General features: G+C 39.2%; 2 protein-coding genes and 1 long non-coding RNA gene across 3 annotated transcripts; all 3 read right to left on the bottom strand.

Moving 5' to 3' along the window:
- Positions 1 to 571: 571 nt before the first annotated feature.
- Positions 572 to 1,117, bottom strand: LOC119736814 (C-type lectin domain family 4 member M-like). The gene has a single exon (XM_038210824.1). It carries the CDS (start codon positions 1,115 to 1,117, stop codon positions 572 to 574), a length of 546 nt encoding a protein of 181 aa, XP_038066752.1.
- Positions 1,118 to 4,286: 3,169 nt separating this feature from the next.
- LOC119736813 (perlucin-like protein) lies at positions 4,287 to 4,982 on the bottom strand. Its single transcript, XM_038210823.1, has one exon. The coding sequence runs from the start codon at positions 4,980 to 4,982 to the stop codon at positions 4,287 to 4,289; it is 696 nt and encodes a 231-aa protein (XP_038066751.1).
- An 8,995-nt stretch (positions 4,983 to 13,977) lies between these two features.
- On the bottom strand, positions 13,978 to 16,706 carry LOC119738736. The gene is made up of 3 exons (XR_005272498.1): positions 16,643 to 16,706; positions 15,236 to 15,268; positions 13,978 to 14,089 (listed from the first exon to the last, which is right to left on the bottom strand). It is a non-coding gene; the product is annotated as an uncharacterized LOC119738736 (long non-coding RNA).
- Between the last annotated feature and the right edge of the window lie 2,829 nt (positions 16,707 to 19,535).

Here is a 19,535-nt window from a genome sequence, read left to right as displayed (position 1 = left end):
ACACTTCATTCACAGTCATTTATATTTGCGAAATTAAGAGAACGTAAAGTGAATTGATGTTTTAAAAATTGAGATTACATGGTTTCCATATCTGATGAAACAGTATTGATATTCGGTGTCGAATGACAAAAACTCATAATATAAAACACCGCATTCTGTTTGAGATACAGAGTCAGACCATAGTCATTTAAATACATTTGTTTTCCATTTCAATTCAATTTTTACCTCATTCGTAAATGGTTTACATTGCGTATTTGAACAAATTTCTGTCGCCCCATTTTTCCTATAATAGCTGGAAAGCGAATTAATTGTCACAAAATTCTCGAATAAATGTATGAGTGTTAAGATCAAGTTTGCAGACTACGTTTCAAAAATTGTTCGAATGTTCATGACTAGATTTCGGTTGATATATCGTATTCCCTTTGTCAGTTATTCGATGTTGAAGGAGCGACATCCGGGCTCCTTTACGCAGGCTGAGCCACAGGTGACATTTGGTGATAAACTCCCGGATGTTGTGATCGAGGAGGCAGGTTGGGTTGAGACTGCTGCCGTGAGTGTCAGTAGAGAGGCATTAGTGACGGATATGGGTCAGGCCGTGAATGCAGGCAGCTTGACGAGCACAAAACGCCCTGCTTGACAAATCACAAGATACGTCATCCATTCCACCCTGGCCTATTTGAGCGCAATCTTGTTGGCTTTCCGAATTATTTGGTTCTCCTTGATGCCAAGCCAAGAAGGGCTCGCTTCCTTCCTGACCATCACAATCCCAAGATCCTTCGACGACTTTGTCATCGCAAGCAATCCAGGCATAGAACTTTAAGTCCACATTTCGCGCCAATTCCACCATCAAGGTCATTTCCTCCTGCGAGCGAGGAGCGGCCATCTTACCTCCCATGGCTTGGCAATCCGATTGGCTGTCGTCCCAAGTAGCCGGTGTTTCGGAGAGTAGATAACACGCTTTCCCCCACAATTGCCACTTTGGCGGGCAAGAGCATTCAACAATGAGCCGAGAGTGGCATTTGACAGAGAGCCGAGATGGGCCGAGCCCTGAGCCAAATACAGCCTTGATAGATGAAATGACAGCAACGATGACGATAAATTCGGACCAAAACGCCATGATGAACGGAGAAGTAAAGATGTCGCTCAGGACTATTCAAAGTATCTGTAGCTCTGAAACCAGGACTGTGCATGATACAGAGTGAATCAGCGGCGAAGCAATACGAAACGATTTTTGTTAATGGTAAACAACTTCATACAGTCGGTTACCATAGAGACACTGATTAATTGTCTTTCAGGGGAAGCGCAGAAAACTCAATATTCAACTCGGACACCATTCAACTTTATCAGAGCACAACAAATGTACTTCCGCTGAAAACTGATGAAGCTCAAGGGTAGCTAATGAAGCGTGTGAACGACTCGCTGTGCGACACCTGCAAATTAATTTCACTGGAGACTGTGATGCATTTTTAAGGAAATTGTCGTGCACAAATTATTTGAATTGAATTGAATTGGAATTGGAATATGTTAAACAACCATAAAATATTAATTCAAACTATAATATGAAAAAGGTGTTCAGATAAACTCTGTGAGTGTTAACATCGGAGGAAAATGATTGACAAGTAACGTTTGTCATAAATAACCAATACATGTAAAATGCACTACACCGATCTGACAACTACGTATTATTTTTCTGCACCGAATACATATTTTTAAAGGCAAACAATATATGCACATAGAGACCCTATTCGATGAAGGAACGTCTGAGGTTGTTCTTTGTTCTTATAATTGAGTAACAATGAAAGCACAAACGTTTGACTAATCCAAGCGATACAAACCTCTACTACACCTCAATGATCAGGTCTACACAAACTCTTCCACAGAATGTGTCGGTAATTTCAAGCAAATTTACAAGCAGACTCGTGGGGAAATTTTAACAGTCACACCCACAACAATTAACAATAACCATTTACGAAATTAAGAATATTCAAATATAAGCTTGTTTGTAATGTTCAAAAATGCGGTTTACACAAGTTATTTACAGCTATTCGGTTTTAATTTGTCTGTCTTAACATTTCAATCAGTTATATTTCGCCTTTTAGATCAAATTTCTTTCTGTTTTGTTATGAGGACGAGTTTTGCTTACCTTGTTTTTTTTAATAAAAATATCGAGCGCCGTATTTTTTGTCTAAAAAGCGGAAACAACGAATATATTGTCACTAAAAGTGACATGTGTGTGTTCAGGTAGTTCAGGTTTGTAGAAACCATCCTACTTGGTTCCAGTGTTCATGACTAGCTGATACACTATTCAGAGTAGAGACAGAAATAATCAGTGTTTTGAAACTCGTCCTTAGGCGGACATGTCCTTATAGGTGACCACGCCCTCTGTGATAAACTCCCGGATGTTGTGGTCGAGGAGGCAGGTTGAGTTGAGAATGCGGTCGTGGGTGTCGGTAGAGAGGCGGAGTTAGTGACGGAGTTGGATTAGGTCGTGGGTGCAGGCTGCTCGACGAACACAAAAGGCCCTGTGTGACTGACTGCATTGACTGTCATCCATTCTGTCATGGTGATATGAGACCATCCGAGCACAATCTTGATTGCCGGAATTATTTGGTTCTCAATCATTCCATTCCAAAAAGGGCTCGCTTCCTTCCTGACCATCACACTCCCAAGTTCCTTCAACTTCGGTGTCATTGCAAGCAATCCAGACAGAGCATTTACTGCCCATCTTTTGCTAATTCCGCCATGGAATGCATTTCCTCAAACGAGCGAGGAACGGCCATCTTGCCTCCCATGTTTTGGCAAAATTAAGCTGTCTTGTCGTCACCCAAGTATGCGTACGGTTGAAGGGGTGAGGCGATAACACCCGTTCCCCCACAATTGCCACTCTGGCCGGCAAGAGTATTGGGCAGTGAGTCGAGAGTGGCAGGAACCTGACCTAAATTGAGCATTGATCGCTGAAGTGATTGCTACAATGCTAAAACCTTTGAATAAGTACATGATGATTCGTTAGTCCTTCGGTAGCAAGAGTTTGAAGATGATCAGATGTGTTCGCTATACGTGTACGCCATTCTAGTGTCTTGGCATTGAAGTCGAATGGATTAACGAAAACGGGTTGTCAATGTCTGACACAGAATTTTGATACTATTTTGACTTGTTTAACCATTTTAGGCACGCCCTAAAAATGGGGCTTTGCAAAGGTAGAAAGCACAGCCGCAAAACAAAGATACAATTAGCTTCAAAACTTATTTTTAATTAACTACCACAACATATCTTCACAATCCTAACTATTCCCAATTAAAATTGAAACCTACTTGGATCCAAAATTAGCTGCTAAAACCATTTAATTAAAATGATTAAATGGTTCATAGACATCGGTAGTTAAATGACCGGCTGTTGGCTATTTTTTATATATATATATTTTGTTGAAAGTAACGTCATTCATAACCAAAAAATTGCTTGACTGTCCTCCTAAGTGTGAAATTCAACGTACGTTTACTAGCAAAAGTTTCACACTTTTTTTCAATTGAAACAGACATGTAACCAAATTAAGTGATTAAACAGTTTCAAATAATTAAATGTTCAATAAAATTCCGGCTGTTGGCTGATCTTTGGACACATTTCGTTACAATATTATTCATAAATTACCACCAAAATCTTGTTTTAAAATTAATTTCACGTAACATCACATCGATCTGACAACTAAGTATTAGTTTTGATATTTTGCTGTTAAGACTGAATCTATCATTTGATTTTTTAACACATACAAACCAATACAAACTTTTGAGTTATGTCATGTGAATTTGCAAGCAGACGTGGAAATACAAGAACTATTCATTCACAGTCACATCTACGAAAACATAAGAATTTAAGAATATTTAAAACTGAATTGTTTGTATAGTTGTAATTACGCGGTTTGACTAACGCAGAAACTTATAAATTAAAGTGCATTTCTATTTGGATAAAACGAGTCAGACAAAAGCAATTCAAATATAATTGTGTTTTAAAATTCAAATCAAATCTTATCTGCTATAGAAACGATTATTGATAACCTTTTTTGCTTTCTCGAACAAAAGTTCGGTCGCCCGTTTTCTTATTTTCCGGAAAAGCGAATTAATTGCATCGTCACCAACTTCCCGTATACAATTCTTGTACCGGTAAGTAAATGTAAGTGTTAAACTAAATCATGTTGGTAGACTACCTTTCCAAGACACTTCAATGTCCATGACTAGCCGGTGCCCTCTGTTGATATGTGTCCTGGATTCAGCTGATTCCCTTCTGCAGATATGTTATTGTTGAAAGAGCGACATCTGGGCTCCTTGTCGGTTGAGCCACGGACGGCCACGCTCTCGGTGATGAACCCCCGGATGTTGCGGTCGCGGAGGCAGGTTGGGTTGAGACTGCGGCCGTGTGTGTCGGTAGAGAGGCATCAGTGACGAAGTTTGGTTTAATAGGCCGTGAGTACAGGCAGCTCGACGAACACAAAACGCCAAGTGAGAGCGATAACAGTATTCGTCATCCATTTTGCCGTTTTTTGTCGACTTTATTGCCACACAATCTTGATTGAATAAATCATTTGGTTGCCCATCATCCCAAAGTAAGAAGGGCTTGCGACCTTCCTGACCGTCACACTCCCAAGTTCCTTCAATTTCTTTGTCATTGCAGGCGATCCAGGCAGAGTATGCACTGTCCACCTTTTGCGCCAATTCCACCATAAAGTTCATTTCCTCCAGCGAGCGAGGAGCAGCCATCTTGCTTCCCATGTCTTGGCAAGCTGTCTTGGCGTCATCCCTAGTATGCGGTAAAGGAGTGATGCGATAACACTCGTTCCCCCACAGTTGCCACTCTGGCGGGCAAGAACATTCCACAATGAGCCGAGAGAGGCATTTGACAGAGAGCCGAGAAGGACAGAACCCTGAGCCAAGTACAGTTTTGATAGATGAAATGATAGCAACGATGACGATAAATTCGGACCAAAACGCCATGATGAACTGAAGATGTTGCTAAGGACTATTCCAAATATCTGTATCTCTGAAACCAGGACGAGGCTTGATACAGAGCGAATCAGTGCTGGAATGACGACTCCCAGCCGCGGCAAAGCAATAAGAGCGATGGTTTGACAGGTAAACAAGTCGGTTACCATAGATACAGTGCTGTGGTGTTGTGACGGGGGAGGCGTAGAGAACGCAATACTCAACTCAGAACCCATTCAGATCTACCAGAGCACAACAAATGTGCTTACGCTGAAACTGATGAAGCTCAATGGTAACTATTGCAGCGTGTGAAGGACGCGCTGTACGACACCTGAAAATTAATTTCACTGGGGACTGTGTTGAACTTGCAGGGAAATACAATTTTGTCGTGCACAAAATTGTCTTCAAAGAAATGTTTCCAAGAAGCAGTGCTAGCGTTGTGATAAACCCTCAAAGAATGTACAAACTATTTAAAATGGTTTATTAACAGTCTTTTGTCTACACGTGATTATGTTTTGATTCATTTTAACAATTGCTTTAAAGCTATCCACAAATACTTATCTCAATGGGACCGCTTTGGTTTCATTTTGGGAACTCTGCGAATCTAAACCCGTTCCTTGTTTTGTTTCCAGAATACATTCCATATCGCGAATATGATCTGTCTTCAAATAATAAAAGCGAATGCAACCTTTAAAAAACGTGAATCAAAGTTAACAATAAAAGCAAACTGCATCACTGATTAAAATTGAAACAATTAAACCAGAAACTCACGGTAACAGATCAAGAGCAATTTATTGAGGTTTCCAGGAGGTTTTCGCCCCTCCCCGAATTGGAGTCCAGAGCGGAATTTCATTCAGAACGCCTGCATAAGTCTAAAGCTTATCAATTTACTCAAGGTTGACATCCCCGAATTTTGTAGTCACCATTGAAATCATTGAATTTGATAAAAGTCATGTCGGACAACATTTTTAATGTCAATCACTACACCGATTTATCACGGGCTCGTGTTGAACCTCACTGTACATTTTTGTACAACAGACCTTGTTTTTCATGTATTATAAATCCGTGTAAATTAGTGGAGTTCGGGAAACATGCAAGTTGTTTGGCAAATTAACGGGGACGGAGAATTATGATGGAATGTTTTGCTTGGCACGCAATTAACCGTAAGGCGGATTTTGGGTTTCGCGGGGATCGCCACGACCGGAAACCAATTGGAATAGTGATGATATATTTTGTTATTTCGCGGGGATCGCAACGACCGGAAATACACTTGTACTTGTACAGTTAATGTGATTGTTTCGTTAACGTGTTTCGCGGAGATCGCTACGACCGGAAACAAATGGGATTATTGGTTTATACGTTATTATTTCGCGGGAATCGCAACGACCGGAAATATACTTGTACAGTTATGTTATTGCTTTGTTGCTGTTTCGCGGGGATCGCTACGACCGGAAAAAATTGGAATACTGGATATACGTTATTATTTCGCGGGGATCGCAACGACCGGAAATAATACTTGTACAGTTATTGTTTAGCTCTGTTATTGGGTTCCACGGGGATCGCTACGACCGGGAACATGACATTGGGCTATAGATTTTCGCGGGGATCGCCACGACCGGAAAATCATTGTTAATATTTGCGTTAATGTTTAACAATTCCTATGATCGCAAACAATTGGAGACAATTTGATGTTTTACTTAACAAAATGAACAAGTTTTCGCGGATTGCAGCGACCGGAAAACTTTTGCTGATAATCGATCTGGCAATAAACTGCTCTGGCCGAACGTAAACAAAGTTCTGTTACTTGTCGAAGCCTGATTTCTTTACCAGCTGTTTTGTCGCATGGGGTAATAAAAAGGGGATGTGGTGATAACATCGTTACTATTATGCCTAATAAAAACCATAAAAAAAATCATGGCATGCATGCACTAAATACAAGATGTGAAAAGAAGGGCGCTTTAACGGTTCGGGTTTTTGTTTGAGGTGGCACCGTGTACATTCGTGACATCTGAAGACGAAACGAAACGAGGAACGACTTTCCACACAGATCCAATCGTATTGGACAGGTGTTCTTTCATATTCTATCAACAACTAAAGCGATACAATAAGTATCATTTCATAATTCGATTGGTAATGAGTTTGGATATCCCCATTATTACATCTCGAGGGAGAATGTATTGACTACAAACCCTGTGCAAGTTGGGATTCTCCCTACTAGGTGATGTTCCAACATATTAAAGAAACGTTGTCTCTATTATTTCCAGCACAGGCGTCTCCAGACCAATTAGAATGAGGGCTGGCAGGGCGTGTGATGGAAGGAAGCCTGGAATTTGTCCCAGTCATCTTTGTTGTTTAAAGTTTAGCTGCCAGCTGTTATCAACTGATTAATTATTTTTGATTTAGTGGAGCGATGGCCCTTCAATCTGGCCCTTTTAAACTTATGGGTTCATGTTTACTTTGGGTTGTTGACATGGAATTATTGATCTACATCATATTTTCATCTATGGTCACCGTGACAGTTATTATGCTGTCTTTTTCTCTTTGTTTTGTTTATAAGTTTCCTTTTCTTGTAAAAAAAAATGAATGAAATTACAGTTTTTAAATAGCATATTAGTGCTTTTTGGACTGAGCTACAAGTGAGCGCCTCTTGTCACCGTATCAAATAAACACACAATGCTACAATAAAACACATTGAAATGAAATTCTTTTCTTTAATTTCAATCCTTTTATTTCGGTTGGGAATATTTTGGCAAATTATTAGAAAAGCAAATGTTTATAGAAGAATATAATTTTTTTGTCCAAAATATACACATTATCATTAGCTAGAGTTGTAGCGAAAAAAGATCAACGTTGGAAGTTGAACAAGGTTACACAGAAAAATATAAACCATTTATATTCTTTAGGCACACTTGCATATCTACAGTTTCAATACAGTTTAGTACAATCCATGTGGATGCATCATTTACTCTAAAAAGGAACTTTGCTACAAAATTGAATGATTTCTGGCATATCGGTTTATGAACTGTAACAGAAATTCATGAACGGGTTGATTACATCAAAGATGAATAATCTTCAGATAAATTGTCTGCTTCCAAGATGGTTCACAGGAACCATCTTGAATCAGTAACTACATGTATAGACCAAAATATATATGTTTACAAATTGGATGTGCAGTCGCGTGATACTTTCACGTTCTTTTGTGCACTGCACAAGCATCCCTTGAGATATGATCAGTGTTGCAAAAAGACACTTGGTGTTTCAACAAATCAAACAAGAAAGCTTTCTAAATTCTAAATATTTCCAAATATAATTATAACAAATAACAATCTGTGTTGGTCCTTTTCATTAATCTACAACCACATTTATTGAATCTCATTCTATCTTTGACGCAAAACTTTATAATCCTTCAATGAAAGAGACCTCAATTAATACATTCGTGTGATAACATCACATAATGTTCATTACCCATCTTCAAGCTTTCAACATCGTCCTTATCAATCCCCATGTAAGCAATTATCATTGCCCATTGATTTCAAATTATTAATCATTCTCTAATTCTGACTCTTGTTTGTTCCACGTTTCCCCATTCTCCACTCTACAATTGATACATAAAGTTTGAACACTTTTTGTGCCGACTTCCTCAAAACTTTGGTCAAAGACATGTTTAGATTTTTTGCAAAGTATGAAAGTCTGTTAGTATTATCAACAATATAAAAACAAGCACACTTATTTTAAAGTGTGCTCCTCTGAAACTGTTGATCAAACAATCGGGTATTTAGCCGGTCATTGGACTTCAACCCGATAAGTAAATATTTACTTTTACAATGTGTACTTGATGGTACTAACCAGCATTCGTCATCAACTGACATCTGAGAAAAAAATCCAATGAAAAGAAGTGGTTATAATTCAGTTTAAAAAAAAATTGTTCAAACATTTAACACAGTTTTGTTTACAGTATCTTGATATGTCAACATTGTGGGGGAAAAATCACTAGTTTATTTCTCATCAAAGTTTCAATCTCGTTGTGCCCTATTCAGTGTAGACCATGTGGAAGTTCATTTAAAAATAGAAACATTGTTGAGATTTATGATTCACGTTATGATTGCCAACAATTACAAATGTGTCAGTATAATAAAAACTGGTTCAAGGCAAAATGGTGATCTTCATTACAAATATAATTCTTACTCATTACAAAAAAAGAACTAAATGAAGACGACGACGTAGAAAACAACATTATAGTGATTTCAACAAACACATTCTAATCTAAGCTTTGTTTAAATTTGTGATACACGGTAAATAACTGCTCAACCGTGACAATATAATGCCAAACCTTAACACAGACAACTTGCCCCAGTTGTTTCACGATTTTGTTTCTACAATGCTTTTAACATTAATTTTCTGTTCAAGATGCACAAATGTCCAAGCAAATGTTATATATACAAACATACAGTTAGGAAAACGTTATACGTAAAGAAAGAACACAAAACCTCAAATTTGACACGATTCTGCTTTCAAAACATACAGGTGTTTTCAAGATCATAATAGTTATTGGTATAAAAAATAAGATTTTAGACTGCATTTCTGGATTAGTTTGTTGAAATCAATTAATAAAAACAAACCCCTTACTGAGCCAGATGTAGAGTTGCTCTTGTTGGAATTTCATCACTTACATTAATCATTCGGTGAAAAAATGAAACACCACAACGAAATTGAATTATGAATATTTATGCTCCTGTTATCTGAGTTCTCTCCGTGGTTGTGGAAATTCAATATTATGAAAGCTTAAACAAATATGTTTGTCCATCAAAATTAAAGCTACAAAATTATTCCCCTTTTTACCCTGCTACTTCTTTCAGGTGATGCTCCATGTTATAAACAGTCAGAGATGCAATTCATTTACCAGTTGCTGTTTGTAATTTGTACTTCTTTCTTTCAACGGTTCATAACGTATTCAGTGCTGCTTGTGGCCCATCTTGTGCAGTATTATACACAGAGAACGTAGAACTATACGGACCAAGGTTCACAAGTCCTTAAGATGACCTTAAGATGACATAGTTTTAAGATGAAATGGTTTGAACTGTCATCTTGGTATGACAGATCATTAGTGACATATGTAAAGACAGCAAATTATGCGTGGGAGACAATATTTGATGCTCGTGTTAAAGGAATGATGTAGTGAGCTAAATTATTCATGCCAATGAAATTGTTGACATTGATAATGCTGACACATGGCATAAATGTTTAGAACCAAACAAGAAACTTTCAACGAAAATATGTCACGAACTTTGCGTTCATCAGTGGCGTAGCCAGGAATTTTTCAGTGTTGGGGGGCGCTGGGGGGCTGGAACATTACATGGGGGCGTCATGTAGATCAATGATATTTTTTTTAGAAACTCAAAATCTCAGTGGAGTGGGGGGGGGGGGGGCGACTGGGGGGCGTTCATGTCTTGGGTGTTCACATCACATGCATGATGCATTTGGCTTCGATAGTTTATATAATACAGGAAAACATTTTTCGGAGGATTCAAAACATTTCAGTCAACACTTGTGTGGAAACATTTTTAGTTTTTCTGGCGCAATTGGTTTGTTGTGACTTTAAGCTTCGATGGGAATCAAGCATGAGCCTTCCAATTGTTAAAAAAGGAACCATACAAAAACTCCGACACAGTAAACACAAGTGCAAATGTAGATGAGAAAACAACTGCTTCAAAACCAAGGACGAAAAAATACTCTGAAAAATACTGTCCCTGCAAATCACGCATCTATCATCAAAGAGGACATCACGGCTCCATTTTGTCAATGTAAGCAATAGCAGAGACTGAATACAAAATTGAATTTCCTCCTTTTTTATACGCTTAGATAATTTCCAACTTTCAAACATAAGATGCTGTGTGTTTCTCATTTTTACGATCGCCTATCACTGATATTAATGTAATTATAATGTGTGTAGACTAGTTCGATCTTGGGTTTTTTTCTTACAGAAAAAGCTTTTTTTCTGAAGAAACAAATCACTATTTTGGTTCGAATTTATGATTTGATTCGGTGATCATATTGATTTTGTTACGTTTGGAAGCTTACATTTAACCAACCAACTAAAAGTGATTTTTATTTGAGCTAGTTGTTGTCAAGACCTTTGTTTCATAGAATCTTCAAGATTCTATCTTGACATTTGGAAGATTTTCTTTAACAACCCGTTTTACAAGATTGCAATCGAGATCGTCGTTCCAAGCTCCAAATAGTGCAGGTACTGGAAACTTTGGAGATAGATAGTAAGAGCCTTCACTGCTCTCAAACTGAAACTGTTGCCTGAAACATCCAGTGATTCCAAATACTGCGCAGCAGAAAGTATGCGAGTCAAGTCTGTCATGTCATCATCATCCAGGTCACAGTCTTCTAATGTCAACCTCTCCAAGGATGGAGTAACAAGTGAAGCCAAATCCCTCACATGACCGTGCATGTTGGTTCCACATACTTCAAGACTGCTTAAACTGCATCCCTCAGTCAGTGCATTTAGTAGGCCAGTGACATATGATGGTGATAGGGATAACACCTGGAGGCTTAACCTCTCAACTTGAGTGTAACGATGGCTCATGCATCCTGCAAGCCACTCGATATCAACGACACTCAGAACATCAACCATTAATATGAGCTCCATTTGACCGAGGAGCCGTTCGTCTAATGATCGGAATGTTTCCTCAAGCAGTTCTAGCTCTTCTCTCCAGCGCTCCGACATGGTGTAGTATATATATATCCCTCCGGACAGATCAGCCACGCCAAGATTTTGTTTGAGCTGTTGTACCTCCTGATATGAGTTGCAGATAAAATTACCCTCCATACTTTTTTCAGAATTGTGTTTCAGTTGTGGAAGATATTGCTCCAACACTTCCTCGACATCATCATCATCAAATAATCTAAATACCAAACAGGTCAGGTTAGAAAGAGCCCGACAATGACCTGCTAGTGTCTTCACTGCCTTCAAAATGAATGCATTTTTATCAAGAAGAATGTTGGTCAAACCATGCCCGTTAGGGAGGAGGCTGACAACGCCCTCAACATCAGTATCATCCAGTCTACAGAAACTTAACGCCAAGGACCTCAAGGATGGTGTAACAAGAGGACCCAATCTAGCAACGTGACTGTGCATGTTGACGCGCAGCGATGTAAAGAAATGTAACTGGCATCCTTTCAGTGCATCCGCTAATGCGCAGTGTCATCATGCGATATGTAGGGTACATGGACCGTCCATAATTGATTTGGTAAATGGGAAATACACTCTGCTAGACGCTTAGCATCAACATTTTCACCATCACGAATGGAAACCTCTTATACCTAACAATTTCTTGTTTAGCAATGCCCTATCCGCTGCTTGAAGTGTTTCGCAAGTAGCCGCAACATCTCATTACCTTGATCCTGCAGGACACAATCGATGGTCATACTCCGAATGTCACTTTTGCAACATCGAACAATATCTCCAAAAACTCGCAGGTCGGCACATGAATTGCACTTGATTTTGAAGGCTGTCCATTTAGTTTAATACCAGACTCTGTAAGGTAATAGTGCAGTGCTACTAAGTCCTGTTGGCCGTAGCAGAAAATTTTACTTGGAGGCCATAGTTTAGATGCTAGCCTTTTTGAACCAGACTCAAACAAACACAATCGTGCAACATTGTCGTCACCGTGTCCTACACGGCTCAGGATGAGGGCAGCAGCCTGTTTTGATAAACCGCAGCAAAATCGAAGCACATATTCTACTTTCGAAACACCGAGTGCTATGATGATTTTATCAATACATCGACGGAAGCTCTGTTCATCACTATCTAGCAAACTGATAAGGTAGTGTGCCGCGCAGTATTCTAGGTGGGACTTATGAAGAAAAGTGACAACTTCAACACTCTTCAGACCGCTCGAGACAGTTTCTCTCTGCAAGATACCCATTTGACAACCGTCCTTCAAGACAGATTGTCCCTACTGAACTCTTCTGGGAGAAATGAAGTCTTTCTCCATCTAGAAGCCCTTCGAATGCAACTTGTCCCGATCCCTTCAAGATTTGTTCATTACTTGCTGCTTATCAGCATCACTGAGTGAGCTAAAGCGGCGTTCAACAAGAACTTCTGCAAATTCAGTGTACACAGTTGTTAACTTGTCTGGCAATGGTAATGATGGGTCAGGTCTGTTCGGCCAAAGCACACATAGCATACATGCAATGATTGGACTCAGTGACAATTCCTGGAGAGAGTGGTGTGATTTCAACCACGAAATTAAGTCTTCTCCGGATGCGATATATTGTTGGAAAGTGTGCTTTGATAAACTATCTCTGTTATCGACTGTAAAGCCTTTCGTTTCAACCCTAGCGTAACCTTCGAAGCCCTAATGACATAGTCGAACCATGTCTGGCCGTGTTGTCACCAACACACAGCTTTGAGCAATACCTTGTTTGTCAACAAATCATTGATTGTATATACACCCTCGGTAGATTGTAAAATGTGGCTCGGTATTTCATCCAACCCATCCATCAAGAATGCGACCTTATCTTCGTTGTCACTGATAACCTTTTTCACATCTGACTTGGTCAGTTTGTCAGTGCGCTGCAACAACTGATCAAAAATTTCATCTATGACACAACTTGTCTTGAATTGACTCAACTTCAACAAGAACAGGAGCTCGAATTTGGCAACGTTTGACCCTTTACGTAATTTGGCAACTTTTGACACTTTACGTAATTTGGCGACTTTTGACCCTTTACGTAATTTGGCAACTTTTGACTCTTTACGTTTCTTCCAAGTATTCGCTATCGTCACACACATAGAGTCGATTTGCCGAATCCAGCCCCACCTGAAAGAAGAACCATTTTCTCCCCTACCTTCTTTTCATCATACATATCCTCCCATGTGTCCAGTTGCTCTGTGTTTTGGGTCTATTCAAAATCTTAGTTTTCTCATACATTTTCACGTCTTCACGTGTTGTTTGCTGACCACTCTTAAGGAGATTTAAATGAATATAGAAACTCATCAACACCCAACGCCGGTAACACGGAAGAAGACACGAGCTCTGGGATTTTACTTGCATGGGCTTCGTAGAAACTGAAAAGCAGCTGCTGGCAAATCTTTAGATGATCAGGACCTATGGACAAGTGAGAGGTGTCCATATTAAAAATGCATAAGGCCACAATATATTCCATGATTATGACTCATGAAATATAATGCATTTGACATAAATATATTTAAATGACTTTTAATCAGGGGGCGTTGGGGTGGCCCCCCCCCCAATTGTTTTGTTCGGAAAAATGGTCCTGTCGATAATATTGTTAGTGATTTCTCTTGTTTTTTTTAACAGCAAGCCAAGTAACTCAGAGGCTGTCAAGCCACCGTACTTTCAATTTTGTCGTGGAACAGTTCTGGCTACCTACCAGCACCGAGTGGTTTGCTGCAAATTTAGTCTTCAACCCCCCCCCCCCTCCTCAAAAAGTGATCTGGCGACGCAGGTGCTGTGAATTTATCTTTCTCCCAAACCGTTCTTGCTAGAAGCTTCGTGCACTCTAAAAAAACAAAATCTGGTTAGATACGACCTGACATACTATTTGTCAAGATGAAAATATTTTCTTGTGCAAAATGACACTTTCAAAATGGCCTAGAAAAGTGAACCCATGAAAATGTCATTTTGACCCTGAAAATTGTTAGGTCAAATCTGATTCAGAATCAGAGTCGAAACCGACCCAGGACCTTTACGGGGGTACGGGTGTGTATCCAGCAAAGTCAGCACCTCGCGTGAATTTGATTGCATTTCTTTGCACTCTGAACTTTCAAGAGACATTAAAGGGCCCATGTAATAAAACTCTTCAAACTCATTGCTTGAAATTAACATCTGTGTCCGATTTAACTTGCTTTTTTAATATTCTTCATATTGTCATTTCAAGAGCGTTTTGGTTCCAGTGTCCTTTAAGTAATATCAAGGAAGAGCGCCCTTAGCTTAGTCGCCAGGAAAGTATGAACAATGTTGTTTTTATCAAAAAGGGATGTGTTATAGATTTATACATCTCAGCGGACTGGACATTTGCTACAAATATTTCATATCATTGACACACTAAGCATCAATGTTAAGTAACACTGGCTGAGCTTTACCTCACAGCGGTAACGCTGCAAAACCTCCTAGTATATATTATGAATTTTGAATATTATTATTATTAGAAAGCCACCACATTGCAGAAACCGTTTTCCAGCATTGTGATGCATTGATAACTTAAGGGGCGCCAAATTCACCAATACATACCTGATTTAGCGGTCTCCTGGGCATGTGACATACCTAATGCAGTATGAGAAACATAACAAAAAGATTTTGTTTGATCTTTCGATTTGTTAGAAGGGACATTAGAAAACATTCGATATCAAAACAAACACAGAAATCACAACCCGTCGATCGAAAGATATGTTGAGTATACAATTCCTGAGCAAATCCCCGTCATCTGATTGGTGGGTCGTTGGTCACGAGTCATTGAATAATTCGTCCCAACGGACAGCGTGATCGTGTCGAAAAAAAATAGAAGTTCAATTCCACCGTAAATCGTCCAATGCACGGTCACACTCTTGTTGCGTTATAACACAGCTCTGATGCTGAAACATTGAGCGTGTGTTAGCAGCAGTTACAATTAACAGTCTGAAGACGAGGATTCATTTAGGCGTTGTATATAAAACAAACAATGAATGTTTCATTATCGTGCAATTGAAATTATAAGTTCATTCGGTGACAGATGAATGTTAAGATAAGTTGTACTCTTATTTTTCTTCGGCATTCGATCCCGTTTCTACAAAATGAGAGTCTCACAAACAATATGCTTATATTATTGTCGTTGTAAATGCATAACCATCCCAGGTTTAGTTAAAGCTGTGTTCCCCCACGCTTGTTTCGAGTATATTCACGGGCAAACAGATTCCGTTTCAAATAAATTGTTATTTTACTAGCAATATAAAAGATATTCACTTTTGAACTAGACATCGACCGACAAAATCAGTCCATTTTTAGTTATTGAATTATTACTTTACAATTTAGAATGATTGGTTCAAGACAATAAATACTGGTCTAAATGGTGTGGGGTAAAGCTGATTGCCGCCCCACAATCAGAAACGATAGTGAACGGACCGGGAGCCAGTCTGCTCCCAAAGCGGATCTGTTTGTACCCAAAAAAAAAAAGTTTATTGTTTAGAGGATTACCATTGTCCACAGAGGGGAGAAGCGAGTTTTTTGGAATAAACATAGTGGTGAAAGGTTGAAAAATTTGTTGAGCACAGGAAACTCAACTTTAAGGTTGTTGCTGCTTTCAGGGAGTTCTTTAGCAGTGACGAAATAATAAATTAACACCTGATTCAGTGGTCCCCTATCCTAGATTGTGGACATCTACCAAGTGAAATAAAAAAAAATATGTGAAAAATACGCCATCGATTCCGAAGTTGCTTTAAATCCTTCGTTGCTTTTTTTTTAAAGAAGAAAACAAGTTTGCATTAAATAATTTGTTGCGGTTCCATGACATTAGAACATACAATCATAGACATGCAACCCAGAGCAAATACCTTACTTTTTTTTTTTTTAGCAATATTACTGAACACATAAATTCAATATCTGAAAGTAACGTCAATCATTAAATTTCTCTTCACATTACACATACAATAAACATGAATTTACCGCGACGAAGAAATTCTGCAATATCTGCTCTTCCGATCTTCTTCAATGCTGTGCACAGCGTGGTTCTTCTGCTGTTAACACTGGTGGACTGGCGCTGTTTCCATGTTACAAGCATTTCCAGACCTTGCCTTTTGAGATCTTTTTCATGATTTTTCTCGATAGTCTCAACTGTGGCATGGTGAAGCCCAGCTCCTCAACTGCTAGTGTTACCCATTTACCAGCAAGCATCGTAGCGACCTTGGACAGAGTTTTGTCATCTAAACATGGATCTGCAAAAAAAAAATATCGATAATCTGCGCCCCATTAGGCAAAATATAAAACCAGGATTGTTTGCTTCCAACTTGCCAACCTCACAGTTCAGCTGCCAATAATTTGACGCAAAAAAAGTAAACTGTATTTTGATTTTTTTTTTTTTTTTTTACAGTAAGTGCTAAATAAACCGAATGATTGTGTAGAACGATATCAAACTGCTGTTAATAAGCAGCCCTCAGGTCGACGATGAGTATCAATCGGTGATATACGCTTATTCGGCCAAGAATTATGCAAACTGACATTAAGACTGCATCTTGACCTCCAGATTCTGACCATTCAGCAAGCGCCTTCTATCGGGTATTCCGTAACCTGTTGTTGTATAGCTAAAACATGACAGCCAAACTGACCAATCAACAGCTCAGTCCGCATTTCTGCTCAAAATGACGTCCCAGTTTCTAATTGACTCCGAATGGCTGGCGAACGGGGTAACATACAATTGCATGCTCGGATTATGAGACGTTCGTAGTGTGGCTATGCTAACTACATGTTCCACGAGAATCACGCAATTTCTCATATCAGTTGTGTGACCTCAGCACAAAACTGAAGCAAATCGCAGGTCGACCATAAGAGCGCCTTATAAAAACCTCTAAAATCAACAAATTTAGCACTATACAGACCAACACGGGCGATAAAAGACCTCAACATTAAACCATTTATACCTGCATCTTTTTGTGTACAATATTATAGTCCCCTATTGCGATCAATTTGCAGGAAGTTAGTGTAAACAAACAAATAGTTATGTTGTTCTTTGGCCTTCTAATCAGGCAGTTCAAAAACTAATCAGATAAGACCTCAAAATGGTTTGATACCTGAGTCAGTGTGTTGAGATACCTGAGTCAGTAGAGAAGCTGCCCTTGATAAAAAGAAAATCATTTTAGTTTTAGTTGAGATGTGTCTCTTCCAGTCTTGGTAATGTGTTATGTCAGACAACAAGTCCCTCCTTAAACCGTTGCTACATGGTCAAGCCACATGTAGTTTTATGCAGCAGACAAGCAGCACTCAGACAAGACACACACATAAGTAAGCCCTTAGCATCTTTGCTACATTGCATGTACTTTTCATTTCCACAAGTGTCTGCTCCGTTTTTGTTTTTGTACTTTTAAGTGTGATTTGCAATTGTGCAGTGTGGATTTTCGCCTGTTTTTTCCCTTTCCCGCCTTTTAATACCTTGGTTTTCTTTTATTCTCTTACAATTTTATCCAATGGCATTTTTGTTTCTTCGGCAAAGATTTTGTTTTCTCTTGGCAAATTCTTTATGAGTCTTTGTATTCGCTGTTTGATCCAGATTGAGATTTTCTTTTAATTATTTGAGAAAACTGGGTTATGCTTAAAGTCATTAAGACCTCCCCATTACTCCCTAGATATGCTACCGTTAAATTATCCGAAGTCCGGTCCTATGAGATCTGACAAGTTTCCAGGTCAGATAACCCAAAAAATGAGTCAAAGGAGTTTAATTTTGACCGGGAAAAGTGTCACTTTGAGCCGGGAAAGTGTCACGCTCCATAGGGCCCGATTCCGGGTCATAATTTGACCCAGCACTTTTTGCGAGTGTATGCCTACATGACTTTCCAAAATGTAAATAGTTTATCCATATGCTCTTCACTTGCCCGTTCCCCCTCCAACTTTTGAATGTACGGAGGCCGGGTGTCCGGTGAAAAAAAAGCCCTGTCAACCTTTCAACCACGGGTGAAATTGGGCACCCCTCCACTGTAACATCCTCCCCCCCCCCCCTTCGCTCCCTTGAAAACCCTGACTACGCCGCCGACGGTCGCGCACAACTAAAAAGAAGGGCACTCGTGACAGAACGCTGATAATAAAAAAAGGACTTCTTAAAAAAGGCACTTACAAAAACAGTGGGGGAGCGCTTGTTTAAATAGGGGATTAAAATGGAAAGGGCAGTCTTTAAAAAATATTGGGGGGTAAATCCCCCCCCCCCTTTTACCCGCCCCAGCTGGTGACGCCCCTTTACATTTCTACGAACAAAAAACACAATTCAAGTAGTTTATCCCCTAGTACATCACATTTTAAAATAGGCAGTAAAATGAAATGAAGCCATACATACCTCCAGATTCTTGGGATTGGTTTTGCTTCTTTTTGGCCTGCTAGGACCGGCTTCATCCTGAGTGTCCTCCTCCCTGACAGCAGCCTGTGATTGTCCATCCATACTGAGTTATTTCGTTAGTCCAGAAAGACGAGAAAGACGATGTTGAAAACACCAGCTGCGAAATAATGAATTGGTAAGATGATGTAAGCATTCTTTGTGTGTCCTCAATGCAAACAGTTTTCCACCGCTTGCACTGTTCATCTCGAACAGTGACCACGAGTGTAGTCAGCCTAAATCAGGTAAATTTCAAGCACTCTTCATCTAACAAAAACTTGTGAAGGCATAGGTGAGATCTTTACTACTCCAACGATTAAATCTGAAGTCTCATTTCAAATACTGAAATAGAGTGTGTCAAAATGAGAGGAACTGTGTGTTTCTTAAAAAAAAAAAAAAAAAAAAAACTTTGTTTATGCATTGACTAGACTGGTCTTGGGGCAGTTTATTTTCTTGCCTAGAATGTTCTCACTCTATCCAAAA

Source organism: Patiria miniata, unplaced genomic scaffold, assembly GCF_015706575.1.
Source record: "Patiria miniata isolate m_02_andy unplaced genomic scaffold, ASM1570657v1 HiC_scaffold_3, whole genome shotgun sequence".
Taxonomy (NCBI): domain Eukaryota; kingdom Metazoa; phylum Echinodermata; class Asteroidea; order Valvatida; family Asterinidae; genus Patiria; species Patiria miniata.
This window is presented reverse-complemented; position numbering and strand designations above follow the sequence as displayed.